This window comes from Podarcis erhardii (assembly GCF_964252035.2).
Source record: "Podarcis erhardii genome assembly, chromosome: 6".
In the NCBI taxonomy this organism is placed as follows: domain Eukaryota; kingdom Metazoa; phylum Chordata; class Lepidosauria; order Squamata; family Lacertidae; genus Podarcis; species Podarcis erhardii.
Genome location: NC_138510.1, coordinates 35,318,416 through 35,337,868, shown reverse-complemented (window position 1 = coordinate 35,337,868; position 19,453 = coordinate 35,318,416). Strand labels below are relative to the sequence as shown.

The window sequence follows — 19,453 nt, the reverse complement described above, 5'->3', positions numbered from 1 at the left end:
ATAGTCAAATGGAAGTTCTTGCACATCAAATCCACTTCCTTTCTTGGTTTATTTCTTGCATGTAGTTTTATGGAAATTGTTGCTTTTTGTTGTTAATTGTTGGTGCCTTAGAGATTTGGTGCATCAAAAAGCCAGGTGCAAATATTTCAACAAATAATTAATGTATAACTGTTACAATTCAGCTGCAAACATCTCCCTTCTTGTTCCATCTGAAATTTGCTCCATGGCTGTCCCCCCACTCCCCCCAAACAAGGACCAAAGCTAAAACTATGCTCAAAGCGGCTTACAACATATACAAAATGACATAACTACAAACATAAAAAGTAGGCATAAACAATAAACAAAACAACAAAAAGTACACAACCTAGATGAAAAATTTCCACATAAATCATAAGATCCGAAATAAAGATGTAAAAAATTAGCAGCAGCAATAGCAGCAACACCCTGCCAACAAACACCCCCAAACAATACCCTCACTTAATTTTCTGTTCACAGCCTCATCTTTTGCAGCTGGAGTCAGTCAGGGACCTGCTTTCCCAGGCCAGGTAGAGAAAGGTTTCCAAGGCAGGGAGGAGGTCTTCCAGGACTCACAGCCAAGATGCCCTACCATAGGAGGAAAAGGCAGAAACCGATATATGGACTCTGCTTGTAGCTTCTAAGAGAGAGAATAACAGGGCCTTGGTTCAAACTTTCATGTGGACCTGGGAAGAAGATGTTTATAGCTGCCTGCTGAGAGGAAGTTCATTCCTGTGAAGTGGAGATTAAAAACTGAAGCTTTCTACTGAACGCCATGTTTGTTTCAACTAAATCCCAGATTACAAGAGAAATGGCAATAAGGCAGAGATTTCGCCTCCCAGCGATGGCGACGGAAGAGGCTGAGCAGTGGCGGTGGCTCAGCCAATCAAATGCCGCACCTGATTTACCTCAGTGTGGTGTGGGGACATCTCTGCCAATCAAATGCTGTGCCTGGTTTACCTCAGTGGTGTTTGATTGGCAGAGATGTCCCCACACCACGCTGAGGTAAATCAGGTGCGGCATTTGATTGGCTGAGCCACCGCCACTGCTCAGCCTCTTCCGTCGCCATCGCTGGGAGTCTTGGCTTCGTGGCAGGTTCCGTCTTCGTGGCGTGGGCCAGATTTAGGACCCAGGTGGGCCTAATCTGGCCCAGGGGCCATAGTTTGCCAACCCCTGAATAACAGATACGTCCCAGGGGATGGTCATGCATCTGGAGGCAGTGTGTCCTGTTTGTTGCCTGAAACAAAATGGGAAGGCGCCCTTCCCCCCCTCACCCCGCTGCCCCTGCTGAGACTTCTCTTACCTGGGTTGTGCAGTGGCACCTGCAAAGCAACGACGACAACAACGGGTTCTGGTGAGATTTTGACAAGTTATCATGAGATCTCAGGAAGCCAGCGCCACTGCCGCTTCTCTGCCGGCAGCAGAAGTGCCAGGGTGGGCCGGACACCCACATGGGTGCTGCCTCTTGGGCTTTCACCAGCTGAGGTGGCTGATGCACACATCCCAGTTCCTCTGAAGAGTTTCCTGAAGGCGTCACGTCCTTGGATGGCTCTCCCACCCAAGGCATCAAAGAGTCCAAGATCGACTGATCTAACATCTCTGATTATTTAGTAAAAGCAAAGTGCTTGGCCGATGAGGCCACTCAGGGTGTTCCAGTCCCCACAGAAGCTTCATGTCTAATCTTAGCAGTCTGTCTAGATGCTGCCAGCTAAAATGATTAATTATATCATTTTATATCCTCCCTTTTCCTTGATGGGCTGCAAGGTTACTGGATCTGTTCTCTGCGAAATCTCTGCCTTATTGCCATTTCTCTTGTAATCTGGGATTTAGTTGAAACAAACATGGCGTTCAGTAGAAAGCTTCAGTTTTTAATCTCCACTTCACAGGAATGAACTTCCTCTCAGCAGGCAGCTATAAACATCTTCTTCCCAGGTCCACATGAAAGTTTGAACCAAGGCCCTGTTATTCTCTCTCTTAGAAGCTACAAGCAGAGTCCATATATCGGTTTCTGCCTTTTCCTCCTATGGTAGGGCATCTTGGCTGTGAGTCCAGGGAGGAGGTCTTCCATGCTGTGCCTGGTTTACCTCAGTGGTGTTTGATTGGCAGAGATGTCATCGCGCCACTCTGAGGAAAACCAGGCATGGCGTTGGATTGGCAGAGATGCCGCCACCATTTGGCCTCGGCCTCCTGCCACTGCCACTGCCCTGGTGCTCCTGTGGGCCAGAGAGCAGAGCGGATGAGCTCGCTCTGCTTACCCGCTTCACGAGAAGCAGCGGCAGCGGAGGTGGTGGTGGTGGTGGTGGCAGCCCCTGGGAAGGTAAGCACAGTGCCTTCTTTCTCTAGGCGGAGAGGAAGTCTGTTTCACACCACCACTGCCAGCTCTTTGGTGAATGAGGCGGGCGATAAACCGAGAGGTGGCTGGGGCTGGGTGGGGTGGGGTGGGGGGAGGACTACTCACCCCCCTTGGTGTGTGCATAGAAATTCATTTTAAAAAAATTAAAAAAATAGTTTGGTCCTCCACAAGGCCTGAGGGACTGTGGACTGGCCCCCTGCGGAAAAAAATTGCTGACTGCTGCTGTTTTTCATGGCCCAGCAAAATTCAGTGTTTGTATCTTCACTGCAGACATACTAGCAAATCACAGGCTCCCACATGGATGACAAAAACTTTTACTATTAATTCCACCACACCCTGTGGCAAGATCCATCTGCTCTACTGTCCTGGAACCAGAGAATCCAGTTCTTTGAGGTGTCACCTGCATTGATCTCAAACAGACCTTTAGCAAGGGAAACTTTCCCCATCAATTTATCTCCATTCCAGGAGATGCCACCTTTCCTAAATCAATCGATTGATAAATTAACCACCTCCCACATATGTCCCAAGGTGATGCACAAAATATAATAAAAGCAACTAAAAACCAGTTAGAAAACAGCACAAAAATAACAAAGGATAAGTTTTGAAAGAGTACAAAATGGACACCTATGGAAGAAACCTATCGTTCCAGCTGAGATAGGTATATATATGCAAAGCACAGGTAGTGGGCACCTGTTGTACCTCAACAGGCATGCTGTTCTACAGAACAGGCACAGCCACAATGAAAGCCCTGTTCTGAGTTACTGTGGAGCATAAATTTATGCATTTCATACAGCTTTAAAAGGCATAGGAGCTCTGATCTGTTAGAAAATACGGATGTGTAGGATGAAGGAACCGTTGAAAGCAATACCTCAAATTTCCCCTTGTAGAGCTCCTGGTTGGTATTTATGTTTTCCTAAAATCTACACCAGGCATAGGCAAACTCGGCCCTCCAAATTTTTGGGACTACAACTCCCATCATCCCTAGCTAACAGTACCAGAGGTCAGGGATGATGAGAGTTGAAGTCCCAAAACATTTGGAGGGCCGAGTTTGCCTATGCCCGATCTGCACTCAAGTAGGATTGAACTGAAATGCCAAGATCATTCATTACACGAATGATAAGCCCTTTCAGGCATTTCTCTGCTGACTGTATTTTGTACATTGTATATCCTTTTAATGTAGTCTTATTGTATTGTTCTTATATTAATATTAGAAACCTCAGTGGACTTTTGTTTTGAATGAAGGGAGGTATTTAAATATTTTTAAATTAAAAATAAAAATGGAGTTGGGAAGTAGTTCAGAAATGCTTTTGAGACACTTCTTAAAAAACAGTGGTGTTTCCTTTTCTCTTCGTGACAGTCCAGACCGCTACAGAGGAGCAACACCACATCACTGCTGACAGCTCCTGATTATGCATAGCATACATGGTGCAATCTCAACTGTAGCTTCCATCTTGCTTTCAGCCTGGCCTTTATTCAGTGGGCATAATGCTTCCTTTAGCAACAGATGGCTATATCACTGATTCTATAAAAAATATACACAACTGCTGAAGACAAGCGATTCAAAAAAGTCATTTTATTAGATTGATGCTCCTGTTGCATGTGGCACATACAGAGAAAATTAAGACACAAGGTGTGGTGAGGAGCAAGAACAAATTAGTCTATCACTGAACAAAATTTCCCTGCAAAGTTATATACACGCTTGGAAAGTTTAGATCAGTGAATCAGAACATTAAGGTTGAAGTAAAGGGCGTTATTGTTGTTCAGTTGCTGAGCTTTGTTCTCAGTCTAGCTGAACAAAAATGTACAATGGCAATTTATGGACACTTCGGCCACTCGAGGCAATATTGTTTCAAGTCAAAAAGCAAAATGAATCCAAATTATTACTTGAAAGAAACAGCATTGTTTGAGGTGCTAAATGTGAGGTGAAAAGCATTAAAAAATCCTTTAAGAAAGAAGCTAGGCTGCAATCTATGTAATAGTTAGGTCCCATTGAAATCAATAAGCACAAACATGGATGACAATGTGGTTGATTTTCTTGATCCCAATACACTCACATTGATGGCAACTGAATTTGGCCAGTAACCACTAGACAAGTAATCAGTGTTTTCAAGTCTGGTCACATTGATCATCTACTCGTGCATGAGCAACTGAGTGCTGGATACCAAACACACACACACACACACACACACACACACACACACACACACCACCACCACCCCGGAAGCACAAGGGCTGGCCCAAGACATTTTGCTGCCTGGTAGAACAGCAAATGGTGCCTCCATTATACCTCAGTCAAGGTACACAGTACCCAAGGCTAGCCAGCTCAATCTGCTACCTGAGGCAGAAAATCCCACAAAGTAAAATTACAATAACCATACATTAAATAACAAAGAATTTGCTGCCCTTCTGTGACACCTAATGCCAGCTGCCTGAGGCAACTAAAACCTAATGTGAGGGCCAGTACCTTTCTTGTCTTTGACGGATCAGATCCAAAATGGTGATTCTTGCATAGAACTTTGCTTCCAAGCATGGATCACCTTTGCTGGATTATATCAGTGTGTGGAAATTCAGAGAAAGCACGCACACCTTAGTTCCTGTTGAAATCAATGGGATAGTAAATTTTACCAGGGCCACTCAGTTCCACTGATTGCAATTAACGCTAAGTGCACCCAACTTTCTCTAGCTAGTGCTCCTGTCTTTAAAAATTGCTATTGACCTGGATATTTATTCTGTGCAATGAAAAACTGATGAGAAATTGTAAACCTTTTATTTGGAATCAGCTGTATTGGAATATTTGAAAAAATTAGGGTAGGATTCACCTAACCAGCCCTGTCAGCAGAAGCCCTGTGCAAGGACTTCTGTTTGCTCTTTGGGGATTTCCCCCATCTCCCCATACACGCACAAAATTTGCTCCGGGGGGGGGGTTAGGAGAACCCCCACTACAGCACATAGGAGCCATTCCACCTGGCAAGCTGAAATGCTTGTGCAGATCGAATAACTGGAAGAGTGCAAAGTTGAATTTCACCCTTAGTTGTTATTTCCCCCACCAACAGAACAAAAAGGCTACATCTAAGCCAGATCCTCTCATGCTCTTTCAACCCTGTTGTTGTCCACATTGACTGTTTGTCATTGGCCAGTGCTGCAGAATATGTTACCTGCAGACTGATAATGCTAGGTTTGGGAATATTGTCACCACTACCCTGCCTATTTGATTATTAATGCTTTTCTGATGTTACCAGCAATGGCTGTTACCAGAAGCTATGCCGCAGAGGTTCTCATGACGTTGAAGGTAACGAATGTGCCAGTCTTTTGCTGAAGTAAATTGAATATCATCTGACTTTCAGTATTTGCGCTGAAAAAAGCACTTGCTAACACTTCTTGCAATCATGCTGTTTGAGTATGGGAAGGACTATGCAGGTCTGCAGGTCTCCTGAGAAATGGAAACATGGGAAGCTGACGTATACTGAGTCAGACCAATAGTTCGTCTGGCAGCTGACTGGCATTGGCTCTCCAGGGACATTCCCCGCCTTATCTGGAGATGCCTGCGATTGAGTCTGGGACCTTCTGCATGCAAGAGAGATGCTCTACCTCTGAGCTATGGCCCTAGTATATAAAAAGGCAATTGAGGAGGAGGACAAGGAAGTTCCCAGAGATGCCCATGTTAGTCTTGAATAATCCATATGGATACTGCATGTGGACAATAAGAAATAAGAACACAAGAACTAGAGGAAGTAGCAGAAGAGGAGAAAACTGTCAAAGGCAAACACTTTATAAGCTATGCAAGTCAAAATGGCACTGGATTGAGATTGCCTGCAATGTAGACATGCCATTATTAGCACCCTCCACATCAGCCCAAGATTAGTGCCACATGACACAATCTTGTGATTTTACAAATAAAGGAATTAGCATTGGAAGAAACTATTTATTTTTGAAACATTATCAGAAAATAAGTAACAACTTTCAACATTTCCCCCCAACAGGGGATTCCCCCATTCCCCAAATTCAAGCAATAAGTTAATTTTAAAAATACTCAAAATGTTGCAGCTTTCAGTAATTTTGGCAAATGATTCATCTTTTTTAAGTACTGTATATGACAGACAAAATCAAAATGCTTCTAGAAAAACCTGCTAGGCAAAATAGTTTTGCAAATCACAGACTCTCAACAAATATAGCTGTTTTCACTACTCTCAAGAAGAAGAAATATGGGTGTGAAATAGATCTAAATAGATCTTTAAAAAAAAGAGAGAGAGGAGGAGATAGAGATTTTGTTAAAAATTGCAAAGCTGGGACCAGCTCTAAACTGCAGCAAGAATGAGCTGCACCTTAAGCAACTGAGCTCATGCAAAAGGTTCTCCAGAGAACATAAATACAGAAAAAGTGTTATTTTTTTCCCTGAGGAATTCGTAACTCTGTAAAACACATCAAAGGGCAGGCTGGGTTACACACAGCACAGACTCCATGAACATCACAGTATGAGTAAGAATTTTTTTGTAATGTATCGCTGATCACAATAACAAGGGTTGTTCACATGTCACGAGGAGTCTAATCAAGGCCTTTTCACTTGTCAGTCTCATCCCCCTCCAATTTCTTTTCTTAAATCTGCATGGCTATCTGCAGAATGTCAGTGCACCTCCAGACACGCACGAATATCTATTTTACAGGTTATTTTACAGGCCAGTGTTCCGGCCTATGTCACACTCCTCCAACTTTTCCCCCATCCCAGGCAGCCATGTCCAAAAAGTGAAAACCACACAGAACATCACCTTGAGAGACATAAATAACTAAGACAAATATGACCACAGAACAGTTTTGCTGCCTTTGTCATTGTGGGAACAAGTGTCCTCACTGTCTAACGTCCACTTCTCCTTCCATTCAGCCATAGAATCGCTGTGGAATTCCAGACAAGTGGCAAAGAATCAAACGGAAATGAATCGAAAAAGAACTTGGTTGAGTCCCGCTGAATTCACCACTCGATGCATCATGGTGTTGGAGGCGGTTTGGGAGAGGGACAGGAGCCCTGGCTGTCAAAGCTGGCTGCTCGGCCATGCCACTGAGGAAAAGAAAAAGGCAGCAAGTTAGTGAACAAAGTCATAAACAAGCAGGGCATAAAAATGTACTAGCACCACTAATCCAGAGGTCTATGTCAGCTCAGGCAGAGATGGAACTCCAGCACTAGTGGGATGTCCCATTCATTTAAATGGAGGGATGCACAGTTGTACTCTCCATTTAGATGAATGAATATGTCCTTCACGTGCACACATGAGCTTTCACAAAAGAGTCTTAGAGCTGGGCCAACTGTGTATGCGAGCAAATCTCTTCATCACCATCAGCTTTGTCCTCAGCACCATGAGATATAAATCAGTGTCCTCTGAAAAACTCAAGCATTGATTACAAAATGGAAGGGGAAGACTTCCAAGGCACTCAGATGGGGTAACAAAATGGAATAGATAACAAACTGAGCTTGAGCAATCAAAGAGCAATTTTGGATTTTAGTACTACTCTACGTGATACCACGTTCATTGTGGTTGTTCATCATGTTTACAATGATTACGCACATCTAGAAGTATTCCTGCCATCTGCTTGAAATCTAGTGAGATGGATGAAGACAAAAGGAACAGCAAGAGGCAAGAGGAATCGGGGGGGTCTATGTTAATGGAAAGAAGAAGACAAACAGAAAGAAACAGAAGCTGAAATGCACAAAACTATCAGAAATCAATCATACTGCAAAAAGAGAGAAAATATCCAAAAGAAGAAAACTGACCAACCAAATATCTAAGGGAAAAGAGTCCCATAATTATGATGCAGCAATCGAGAAAGGACATTAGCCGTTGAGAGGATGAGCACATGAATTAGGAGGTTAAACATGTCTAGTCAGAAGTAAATGCCATTGAGTTCAATGTGGCAAACTCCTCCTAGAGATGAAAGGACCTTTCAATTTTGGTTCTCTCAGTTTCTCATTTTTCCAATCTTAAATTTGATTCTCAACATTTCTACAGCGATTTGCAGAAAATTCTTTTCAAAAACCCTCCTGAAAATTCTTCAACCCTTTAATGCAAATTTCTCCTAATAAACATATTTTTGTATGCAGCTTTGGCTAACGTATACTTTTTTTCCAAGCAATTTGTCCTAATATAATGCAGCTTTGTATGTTATTTTCACTAATATATTCATCATTAGGCTCATTGTGACCTAATATAATGCATATTTGTAAACACTGTAAGCACTGCAAAATTCAGATAAGTGTAAATTTCAAAGGATGTCTATGTTTTGGTTCTTACATTGTTTCAGAAAGTGCAGATTTGATCAATTCAGCTTTCAATTTGATTCAATTCAGCAAACTGAATTGAATTCTTCCCTAATTCCTATTTCTACCATCTAGGTAAGTGGGTCTCAGATTCCAGCTTAAGTTAGTATTAGAAGAACAAAGGACTAAAGGAGGCCAATAGAAAGAAATCAAGAATAATAACATAACCTATTCATTTTTTGAACTCTGCAATTCAAAGGGGGGTTGGTGCATTGGGAAGGATTCAGTCAAAGGCAGAAATGGATAAAAAGTAATTGTAAACAGTTTCAAAATATGCCAAAATGAATTTTTTACTCTGGATGTTCACCTCATAAGTGGAAAAGTAACGTAAATTGAACCTAGAAGAAGAAAGTCTGTCAGATGTTAAATGCCAAATACCAATCTCAAATATTGACAGAGTTCCAACAAATGTTTTAAATTCATTATGTTACCATTTTCTTCCACTATTCATTGTCAAATATGAAAAGCTATTAACATTGCATATCACATACCAAATGCTAAATACAATTGCATACCTGCCAGTTATCAATCAGTAATATGAAATACTGACATTAAATAAATAGCACTGGGTGTCAGAAACTGAGGATGAATAGCAATAGAAGATGGTTTTGTGAAGAATTTGAAGGGGCATGATTTAAGGCAGGGTAGGATACCTCAGGCCAGGGGGCCAAAAGTAGCCCTCCAGGTCTCTCTCTTCAGCTCTTGAGGCTCTCCCTGGGCAGTGCCTCTACCAGGGAAAGGCTGGGTTAGATAATCCCACAGGTCCAGACATCTTTCTAACATTCCCAAAGCCAGCATATGGGTCAATTGTAGTGCGGCAGTTAAAACCATAAACTACGTGCTGTGGTCTTTTTGGTTCAAATCTCAGCAGAGCCATGAACTCACTGGATGGCCTTAGGCAAGTCATCATCTCTGAGCCTCAGTAATCATCTCTTCTGACCTATGATATGGGGATAATAAATAATGCTGGCCTACCACAAAGGGTTATCGTAGGAACTACTGAGATAGTGTTTGTAGAACACTTACAGTATTGGCCTCTTAAAGTTCGTGTTTATAAGCTGCTTTAGGAGGCCTTTGCCTTGAAATGTGGTATAGTGGCAGAGTGCTGGACTGTGACCCAGAAGACCAGGATTCGAATCCCTACTCAGTCAGGAAGTGCACTGGGTGACTTTGGGCCAGTCACTGTAACTTAACCTAACCTACCTCACACGGTTTTAGTGAGGGTCAAATGGGGACAGGGAGACCTGTGTTCACCTTGCTAAGCTCCTTCAAGGGAATGCTGGATGTAACAATAGTAATAATGATAAGGACATTCACTACTCAGGTGCTAGTTTTTAAAATAGTTTTAATTGCATTTAATTTTTAAAAGTACAATGCGCTTTCAGGTGTAGATTAGCCCAAAGGATTATTGGTCATCCCCTCCCATCTTTGGAAGAACTGTACGGTTCCCGTTGTCTTAGGAAAGCAAACAATATCCTGCAGGATGCATCTCACCCGGGACACAGTCTGTTTGTACTACTGCCTTCTGGCAGGAGATACAGAAACATCAAGTCAAGGACAAATAGACTGAAAAATAGTTTCTATCCAAGAGCTGTGGCCTTCTTAAATGCAGTAACTCGATAGTGTGACCTGGGAGTTTGATGGGTGTGGGTGTGGGTGTGGCTGGAATGTGGTTTGTTTGGTTGTTGTTGTTGTTTTGCTTTTGTTGTTTTTAAGGGATGGCATCCAATTTCGTTGCACTTGTGCAATGTTGCACTTGTGTAATGACAATAAAGAATCTATCTATCTATCTATCTATCTATCTATCTATCTATCTATCTATCTAGAAGGATTGCACTCATCATGTCATTTATTTAAATAATATGAGAAAAAAATATAAAATAACAGCCCTGACATCAGTGAAGGCTGGCCTATGAGGGTGAATGGGGAAATGCCCCACCAACCTCAATTTGCCCTCAGCCAGACCCCACCTGCCTGCCTTCTTTCTTACAAAGAGTAAAACTCTGCCTGTGATTGACTCTGGCTTCACCTACTGTTGACCTCCCCGTGTTCCACCCTACCACTTCCAATGGCCACAAGTCACCTCACCCTGCCATAGCATAGATTGCTTAGATACTATTATGTCTTCCTCATATTAATCATGATTGCTAATGCAATTTTTGTTTGTTTTGTAAACCAGCACTCTGCTGTCAAGCCTTTGATCACCAAACGCATCATGAAAAGTAAGTACAGCCAGCCACAGTCAAGTTCCTTATCTTATCTATGATAAAAGGCTGCTCTTACTTTGGCTTCAGTGTTGCTTCGCATTATATCATGCAACTATTAAAAAAACAAACAAATAAAAAACCCCTCAAACGACTTCAAAACTTAATCCAATAATTCTGTCAAAATTTAGCTAATGAAGTTTAGCAGGATCCACTTCCTAGTCATGAGGTCATTGTTCAAATTGGAAGACCAGAACAAGCTGGAAGTAAATGAAAGGCTCACCGTGCAGGATAAGCACATTTTTAGGCACTTTAGATTATAAATTATTGGCAACGTGTCTTCAGGCTATGAAGTGCAATTTTAAGCATGCTACTCTCAGTTCTAAATTCTTGCCTTCTGACCTCTGGTGTTGTGTTAGCATTCAGGCAAGTGTCAAGCTTGTTCTATGAACACACAGCTTGTTCTTGATGTAGAACTAGGTACTTCAAAGATGTATTTGGTATACTATCCAAAGCCCTGTGTTTGAATGCATTAACAGCACTGTTCTCCCACATTTCATGCAAACCCATGAAAGAATCCTAGAACTGTAGAGTTAGAAGGGAGTCCAGGGGTCATCTAGTTTAATTCCCCACAATGCAGGAATGACAGCTAAAGAATCCCTGACAGATGGCCATCAAACCTCTGCTTAACAACCTCCAATGAAGGAGAGTCCATCACCTTCTGATGGAGTCTGTTCCACTGTTGAACAACTCTTACCACCAGAAGGTTCTTCCTAATGTTGAGTCAGAATCTCCTTTGTGTTTTGAGACCCCCCCCCCCAAATGAAGACACAGTGACATGGGATTTTAGTTTAAGTTACTGGGCAAAATTTAGGCCACAACTTTATTGAATACAGAATGCGAGTGGTATTGGCTTAGGCATTGGAATCATCCAAACTGTACCAGACTCCCACCCGCATTGTGAGGAATCTGATAAAAGGGTGAAACACCGCTAGAGGGAGCCCTGCTGATGCGAACCAACTCAAGCTCACCCCCGGTGCCCCTGTGGGGTCCTGGTATGGCCCTAGCCCATACTGCGGGGTTTTGGACAAGACCCAAGCCAACCTCTGATTCCTTTAACGGAATACCCTTGAGCTTGGAGGGGCAGGTGATGGCCGTACCTCCCCGCCCCACACATTGCTGATCCAATGCCTAACCGCCAAACCTTACAAAGTTGTGGTGATTGCTACATGGTAGGCGAAAACAAAATGGCTCTGCCAGTCTGCCAGATGGAAAAAATTCCTACCAGGCAAAACAGATGACCAACAACATCCATAGCAAGGCCAACACACCAGATAAAGGGGGGTGGGGCTGGGCGGGTGATCCGCTGTGTGAAGGCAAAGAGGTCTAGCAAACATCATGCAGGGGTTAAATAATGTTTCGCAGCCACCCCCCAAGCCAAGCCATTGGCTTTCGGGACCAAGTGATTGCGAAACAACCAACTGGAGTGGAGCAGGGCGTAGCTCTGCCCACACCCAGGAGGTGGGAGATGCCTGGGGGCCCAAGCGCAACGTGTACCCGCCTTGAAGAGGATCCGATTTCTTCTAACTTGAATCCATTGGTTTGGGTCCTACACTCTGGACTAGGAGAAAACAAGCTTGCTCTGTCATCCATGTGACAACCCTTCAGATATTTGAATATGATGATATATCACCTCTCAGTCTTCTCTTCTCCAGGCTAAACATATATAACTCTTTCAATCTTTCCCCTTAAGGCTTGGTTTCCAGACCTTTGATCATCTTGGTCACTCTCCGGTGCACACGTTTCAGCTTGTCAATATCCTTCTTAAACTGTAGTGCCCAGAACTGGATACAGTACTCCTTGCCTTTCTGGAGCTTAAAGTTTGCTTCATACATTATGTGGCAGCAAAACCAGGTTCTTGCACCCACACTATATTTCCTAAAGCATATGTTCCCCTACAAGCACAATATGTGAAATAGACTGTAAAGAAAGGCACTTGCATCACAGCCCTCTGTTCTGTATCTCTGTCTCTATTAATGGCAGACTTCTACATAAAGGAACATGAATTTCCAAAGGACATTTCTAAACTCCCCCCCCCCAAAAAAACCCCTCCAGTAACAAAATCAACCTCTCTATCTATTATTCATCACTAAAACAGGATGTTTGAATTGTGGTCTGTTTTTAAACAGCGATTCAGTTTTTCTCACCAAGTTGCAAGACTAAAGAGAAACATTGGTCTCTTATGATCTTCCTTAGACCTGGCTTTAAAGAAGGCCCAAATAACTCTAGGCCTGCACAAATAAATCCAGAGTGCATTCTGATAACTTCATAGATCCATGTGGTTAGGTTCCAAACCATAGATAAAGGGTGGGCAACTTCAGGCCCTAGGGACCAAATATGGGCCTCTGGGCCTCTCTATGTCACCCCTGGGACTCTTCCTAAACCATGACCCTTCCTAGGGCAATCATGTTCCATGCTCTTCTCGGGGTCTTTTGCCTGGCTGGAATGTGTCCTTGAATTCTGATGATGCCTCTTCCTTGCCTGGATGGAGAGAGATGCATGTATAAATGTCTAAGTTACAGCCATTTGCTTTTGTCTCTGGCCCCACCGGCAGCTGGCAGCTGGCCCCTGGAAAGTCTCCTTGGGCTGACAAAGTTCCCCAACTCTTGCCATGCAGAATCAATTTTCCAAGACAGGGGAAAACTGCAAATATGGAACCTGAACATCTGATACCTTGATGCTGGCAGATTATAGAACAAATAAAGCCCTTTAAAAACATCTAAAAACCAATTTTAAGCTCTTTGTGTTTAAAGGGAGCTTGAGACGCTGACAAAATATTGATTCCAACTGTGACAGATTCTCCAGAGAAGTTTCATTGCTCTAAATACACAGATGGAATTGCTTTTGAACAAGCCCTCTAGGGTGTCACCTACACTCATTAAGTACCTGATGTATTATTTTAAACAAATAAATGTCACGGTCCCCAAAGACTGAAATGGCCTTATTAAATTTTAGATCTATTTTATTGTAATGAGCTGATGATAATATGAGTTTGCAATACCAGATACAACCAAACTCATCCTCTGGAAATCTCTGCTAAGCCCTTTCCCCATCAGTGTCTGCAAAAACAAAAAAACAAAAAAACAAAAAACAGGCCGCTGTTGTTGTTGTTTTTATCTCTTTGTTTAATATTTTCTTGTAAAATAATCCTTGTCTGATGGATACCTTGGAATATTTGGAGTGAGACAGCATCACAGGAGAAAAGGAGTGGGATGACTCTGCTACAGGGATCACTGCCTTGGGAGCGCTCAATCCAGGTGCTGGATTTTGCTGTTGGCAGAAATAGATAAAGGGTCATTGGCGGATGAATTATAGGGTACGTTTGTGCTAAAACAAATTAGCACTAAGGGGCTGTTTCAGTTTGTGTATTTAAAGGGCATACCTAAATAGCAGTCTTGAAGAGTGTCAGACACGAAGTCATTGTACATCCAGCCCACATAAACCAGCAGTAGCACTCTCACCAGCTCTACACTGGGGAAACCCAGCCAGATGGGCAGGGTACAAATAATAAATTATTATTATTATTACTACGCAAAATGATGGTGAGACCAGTGCAGGGTCATGCAGCCCACCACCCAAGTTACTGATGCATGCATATTTTCCGTGCTTAACACCACATGCACAACAAATAGAAAGCACAAGCAGTTGCAACCCGAATATCGCCTGAGGAATTATATTTTGGTTTCTCTCCTGGGTAAGGAGTGCAGTTTGGCAAAGGTTGTGGCTCAGTGTTACAGGACATGCTTTGCATGCAAAAGGTCCCAGGTTCAGTCCCCAGCACCTCTAGGTAGGGCTGAAAGAGATTGCTCTTTGAAAACCCGGAAAGCTGCTGCCACTCAACATGGAGACCACTGTCATGTTTGGCAGGTGGGTGGGGCCATCTAGCTTTCAATCGCCTGATGTCACAATGATGTCAGGTGACCCATGTGGTGATTGTTGGGGCTTCAAAGCACCATTCACTGCCCTCTGCAAGCAGGGGGAACAGCCGTAGCTCAGCAGAAGAGCATCTGGTTGGCATGCAAAAGGTCCCAGGTTCAGTCCCCAGTATCTCCAGGTAAGGTTGGGAATGTCTCCTGCCTGAAACCCTGGAGAACTGCTGCCAGTCACTGTCAACAATATTGAACTGGATGGACCAAAGGTGCAACACAACTTCCTTTGTTCCTGTGATGATCAACTGATATCAGGTGTAGGGCAGGTAAGTTGTAGATTGTACAAATAGCCTGGCAGGTCAGATGGGGAGGCCCAAGGAGGCTAATTGGGATTATGGGCTGGAGATTTCCCATCACTGGTGTATGCAATAGATGGACCAGTGGTCTGACGTGGTATAAAGTAGCTTTTGCAGATAAAGGGCAGGTGAAAGACCACAGAAGGAAGACACTCAGGGCTTTCCCTGCCAATCATAAGAACATAAGAAAATCCATGCTGGATCAGACTAACAAACCCATCTAGTCCAGCATCCTGCTCTCAGGTGTCTATAGGAGCATATAAGGAGGACCTGAATGCAACAGCACTTTCCCCAAATGTACTTGCAAGCAACTGGTATTCAATAGCATACTGCCTCTGAGAGTGGAAGAAAAACATAGACATAACGGCTAGTAACCCCTGCTAGCTTTATTCTCCATGAATTTGTCTGATCTTCTTGATTAGGCAAGGATTGAACTACTTCTAACGAATAAAAGAAACTAGGCTTTCAGAAATCCAGAATTCTCTTTCTGCACCACTTACTGAAAATAATGGCGAGATTTAACAACAGCTGCCTCGTACATGCTCATATAAGTGGCCAGATGTTTAGCAATGCCGCACGTGTCAGATGTATGTATAGTTTTATTTTCGGCAAAATTGGAGCTTGCCGTTTTCTGAACAAAATAATGACATATGCTGAACTCAAGGGAACGCTGTTTTCTAGAGATTCATAATTGGTGCCCATCAGTGCTGTAACTGAGCAACCACCAATTGTGCATGAGGGTGTAATGGCCAACGTCTGTAACATCTGGTTCGTATTCTTCTTCATATTCTCAAAGGATCTGTAAGCTCTGCAGTGTTTGGTTTAGTGGTTCGAGGCTTTCACTTATTCATTTATTCACGAATGCTTCCTCACCCAGCATGATGCCCAGAGTTTGCCTTAGCAAAAGCAGATCAAAGAAGTACATTTTGTACTTGAACCTAGGACTTCAGGGTTGGCGCCATCGCCGAATGGCGGACTCCCTCCGAGCTCCGGAGGGAGCCTGCTCGGCAGGGGCTGGGTTCTACCGCGCCGGCGACGCGGGGACCCTCAAAAACCATGGGCGCTGAAACCCATGGGCATGGTGACTCGGCGGGCACCGTTTGCGCCCCCCCGACCACGCGAAGGAGCCTTTTTAAAGGCTACGGAGCGGGTGACAGGGGGTGGTGGTGCTGTGAGTCCTCCGCTTCCCCTGCCGAGTGAAGCCGCATGCCATTTGGCGGAGAGCGCTGACTTCTTCCATTGAAAATCTGGACTTAAAAGAATAACCCGTGAGTAATTGGAACTTGGATTAAAAAGGGGAACAAATTTTTTCTTAAATTCGGAGCGAGTGGGGGAGGTGCAAAAAGGAAGTCAGCCTCCCCCCTGTTGTAGAGGAGCTAAAGCAAAGGACCTGACAACTAAGATCGAGTGCAACCTTTTTTTTTTGATAAAGTTATTAATTTCGCGATGGAAAATTATAAGCTGCGCTGGAGGAGAAAAGTGGAATGTGAATTAAAATACAACCCCCCACCCCGAAAAACCCCGGGAGCGATCCGTGAGAGCGCCGGGAGAGGAGAAATAGAGGTTTTGACAGCTGTCAAAGGAGCTGCCAAAACTGAAGAACAAAAAGAGAACTTTGTTACGAGGACTTTGCTGGTTACATTTGTTATAAATTGGATATAAACTGTTTAAAACAAGGAATAATAAGTTACTTTGACTGGTGGGAGTGACCGGGAAGGAAACTGAGTTATTATAATCCCTCTAGAGGAGCTGTGGGTTATTACAAGTATTGCTGGCATGGAATTTGAATCGGACTTTTTATCTCCTGGGAAACTGCAGAAATGGAACACTATTTTGTCTACAGAAGTCTACACACTAAAGGAGACAATAGATTTATCTATTGAAGAATGGAAGGGACTTGATGTAATGTTTTGTTCCTGAATAACAAAGCCTCTGTAGAGGAATTACAAGCTTTTTGGAATTAGAACATTTGTGCAGGAGAGCAGGGAAAAAAAAAAAAAACAAAAAAGAGGAGAAGAGAGAACAACAAGAACAACAAGAATAACAAGAACTGGACAAAGTTGGAAGATAGACCCCTTCCAAGATTGGACATTCGAAATCAAAGATGACCAAAAGATGGCAAAGACTATTAAAAAGACGGCAAAGCGGACTGGTGAAGGACTATGGCTTAGATGTGGGAGCTCCAGGACGACAGTAGATATTGACGGACATTGGGAACGCAACCGGGAAAGGGGGGAGGGAAATTTGGAATCCAAAGGGTGTTAAATTACATTTTATTCTTTTTTCTATTTTTTTTATGTTAATCTGTATTGTATACTAAAGAGGGGAACTCGTGGAAGGGAACAGGTCGATTTTAGGGGATGGGAAAATATTTTTTAAATTGGGTTAATGATAATAACTTTAAAACTTGGGGTAAGAATTTGCTGAATCTATTTGAAAGAACTGGAATACAAGAGGGGGAGGGGAGGGGAAGTCCTGGAAAGATGACATTGAAAATAAGGCCTTAAATTTGGATGTTTTTCTTTTCTGTTATATTTGAAAATTTTTAATAAATATTATTAAAAAAAAAAAAGAACCTAAAGGTGGAGGCTTGTGATGGTAATTAACACCTGTGAAAGCTCACATTTAAATGAAGTCAAACCCTGCTTTGAGCCTGACTAGGCTCTATGATGGTTGTTGCTCCTCTCCAGGGGGTCTCGCTGCATCATGGGCAGCCTGGTTCTGGTTCCCAAACCATACTTTAAAAAACATGGTTTAGATTCTGGGATATCCTTCCCTCTCCTATATGTGAAGCAGCAGCCATGAGCTGCTTCAGACATATTCTAAAAACTGATCACTTTGACCTGGCCCTCCCTGACCATAAGACTGGACCCAGTTTTATGTACTTGAATCACCTGAATTCCTGTTTTTATAGGCTTTTATGGGCTTGTCTTTTTGTTTGCTTTTGCCTATAATTTTGTTTTAATGATATTGTTTGTTTTTATATTTCACACTGCTTAGAGATTTTGAGAACATTAACTGGTTTATGTATATGCTTTGTAATAACTAAATCCATCCATACTACATGGAACCTTAATGTGCTGAGACTGAAAACTGGGGAAGCATATTGGAACTGGAAATGTGTTGAGTGGGGGTAGGGGGAAAACCTGCCTACCTCTTTCCCTTGGAGTCTTGCTAATAGCAGTACAATACACAGATCCAGACAGCCATAGATTATATTTACAGAAGATGCCAGAGCAGGGTGCCGTGAAAGGTGTGTGTGTAATATTCTAGAGCTGTTTTTGGTTGTACTCAATAATCCTGTCAGCGCTGCAGAACCTATTGATTTAATGCATCCTTACAAAAGTGGATTAGAGATCACATAAAAATTATTTAGTAGCATCAGAGGAGTGAAGGCTATCCGATGCCATGAATTATCCACCTCTCTTATCGAACAACGCCCCCTGATCTTCACTGTAACAAATTATCAGTTCTAGAGCATACTCTCTACCTTTGCCTGGCCATGTCTATACTTGCTTTTCATGGGCTCAGTCTTCCAGTTAACAAACTTTTCCTGAGCAAACATTAGAAATTTCTGTAATTTGTACGTTCTGTCTGCTTTTAGCCTCCGAGTGGAATCCAAGGCTATGGCTTTGGGGACCCCACTAGACCCCTAATGGGGAAGCAAGATTTGTTGGGAGTGCTAATGGCATGAGTCTTTCCATCTGGTGCACAGGTTGCATATATGTGTAAATAAAACCATACATCTTAAAGAAAAGTCTCCATTAACCTTCATGCGTTGGGACCTGCTGGGAGACTGGCTGCACACAACAATACCTTGGACTGTGCCACTGCCTAAGCTTGCAGCAAGATGTGCTGTGGCTATTGAAATAAGTACGTGCTGGTGACCACATGCTCCTATCCCAAAGAACCCACAAGACATCTGGGTGGCATGTGTTGCACTAGAGAACCATGGTTGAAGCTTTGGAAATGTTGTTTACAGTCTACTGAGAAGGTCAAAGAGATCTGAGCTTAAAAGCAAAAAACAATCTGTGGAAACAGATCCAAAATACTTACTCTCTCTCTCTCTCTCTCTCTCTCTCTCTCTGTGTGTGTGTGTGTCTCCCCACCCCTCTCCCCACCCCCACACACTCACTCTCATCTGGAGAAAATATTTGGTTCTCTGGGACAACAAAGTAACTTGGTATCTGTGTATCTTGTTTAATGGGAGGTTTTGCTCTTGTTCTAAATAACCTTCTGCTTCAGTTAAGGGTTTCCTTTCCCCTTCAGAATATGTTCCAAGCAGTTTCTTG

General features: G+C 43.0%; 1 protein-coding gene across 4 annotated transcripts in view; it reads right to left on the bottom strand.

Moving 5' to 3' along the window:
* Positions 1–3,926: 3,926 nt before the first annotated feature.
* Positions 3,927–19,453, bottom strand: part of SYT6 (synaptotagmin 6) — a 140,189-nt gene continuing 124,662 nt past the window's right edge. For 3 of the 4 annotated variants that reach the window (XM_081864979.1, XM_081864981.1, XM_081864982.1), the window contains exons 7-8: positions 14,102–14,206; positions 3,927–7,418 (exon numbers count right to left, since the gene is read on the bottom strand). In XM_081864979.1, coding sequence (XP_081721105.1) covers positions 7,347–7,418; positions 14,102–14,206 — 177 coding nt within the window. In that variant the 3' untranslated portion in view covers positions 3,927–7,346. The remainder of the gene's footprint in view (positions 7,419–14,101; positions 14,207–19,453) is intronic. The other variant, XM_081864980.1, reaches the window with a different exon arrangement.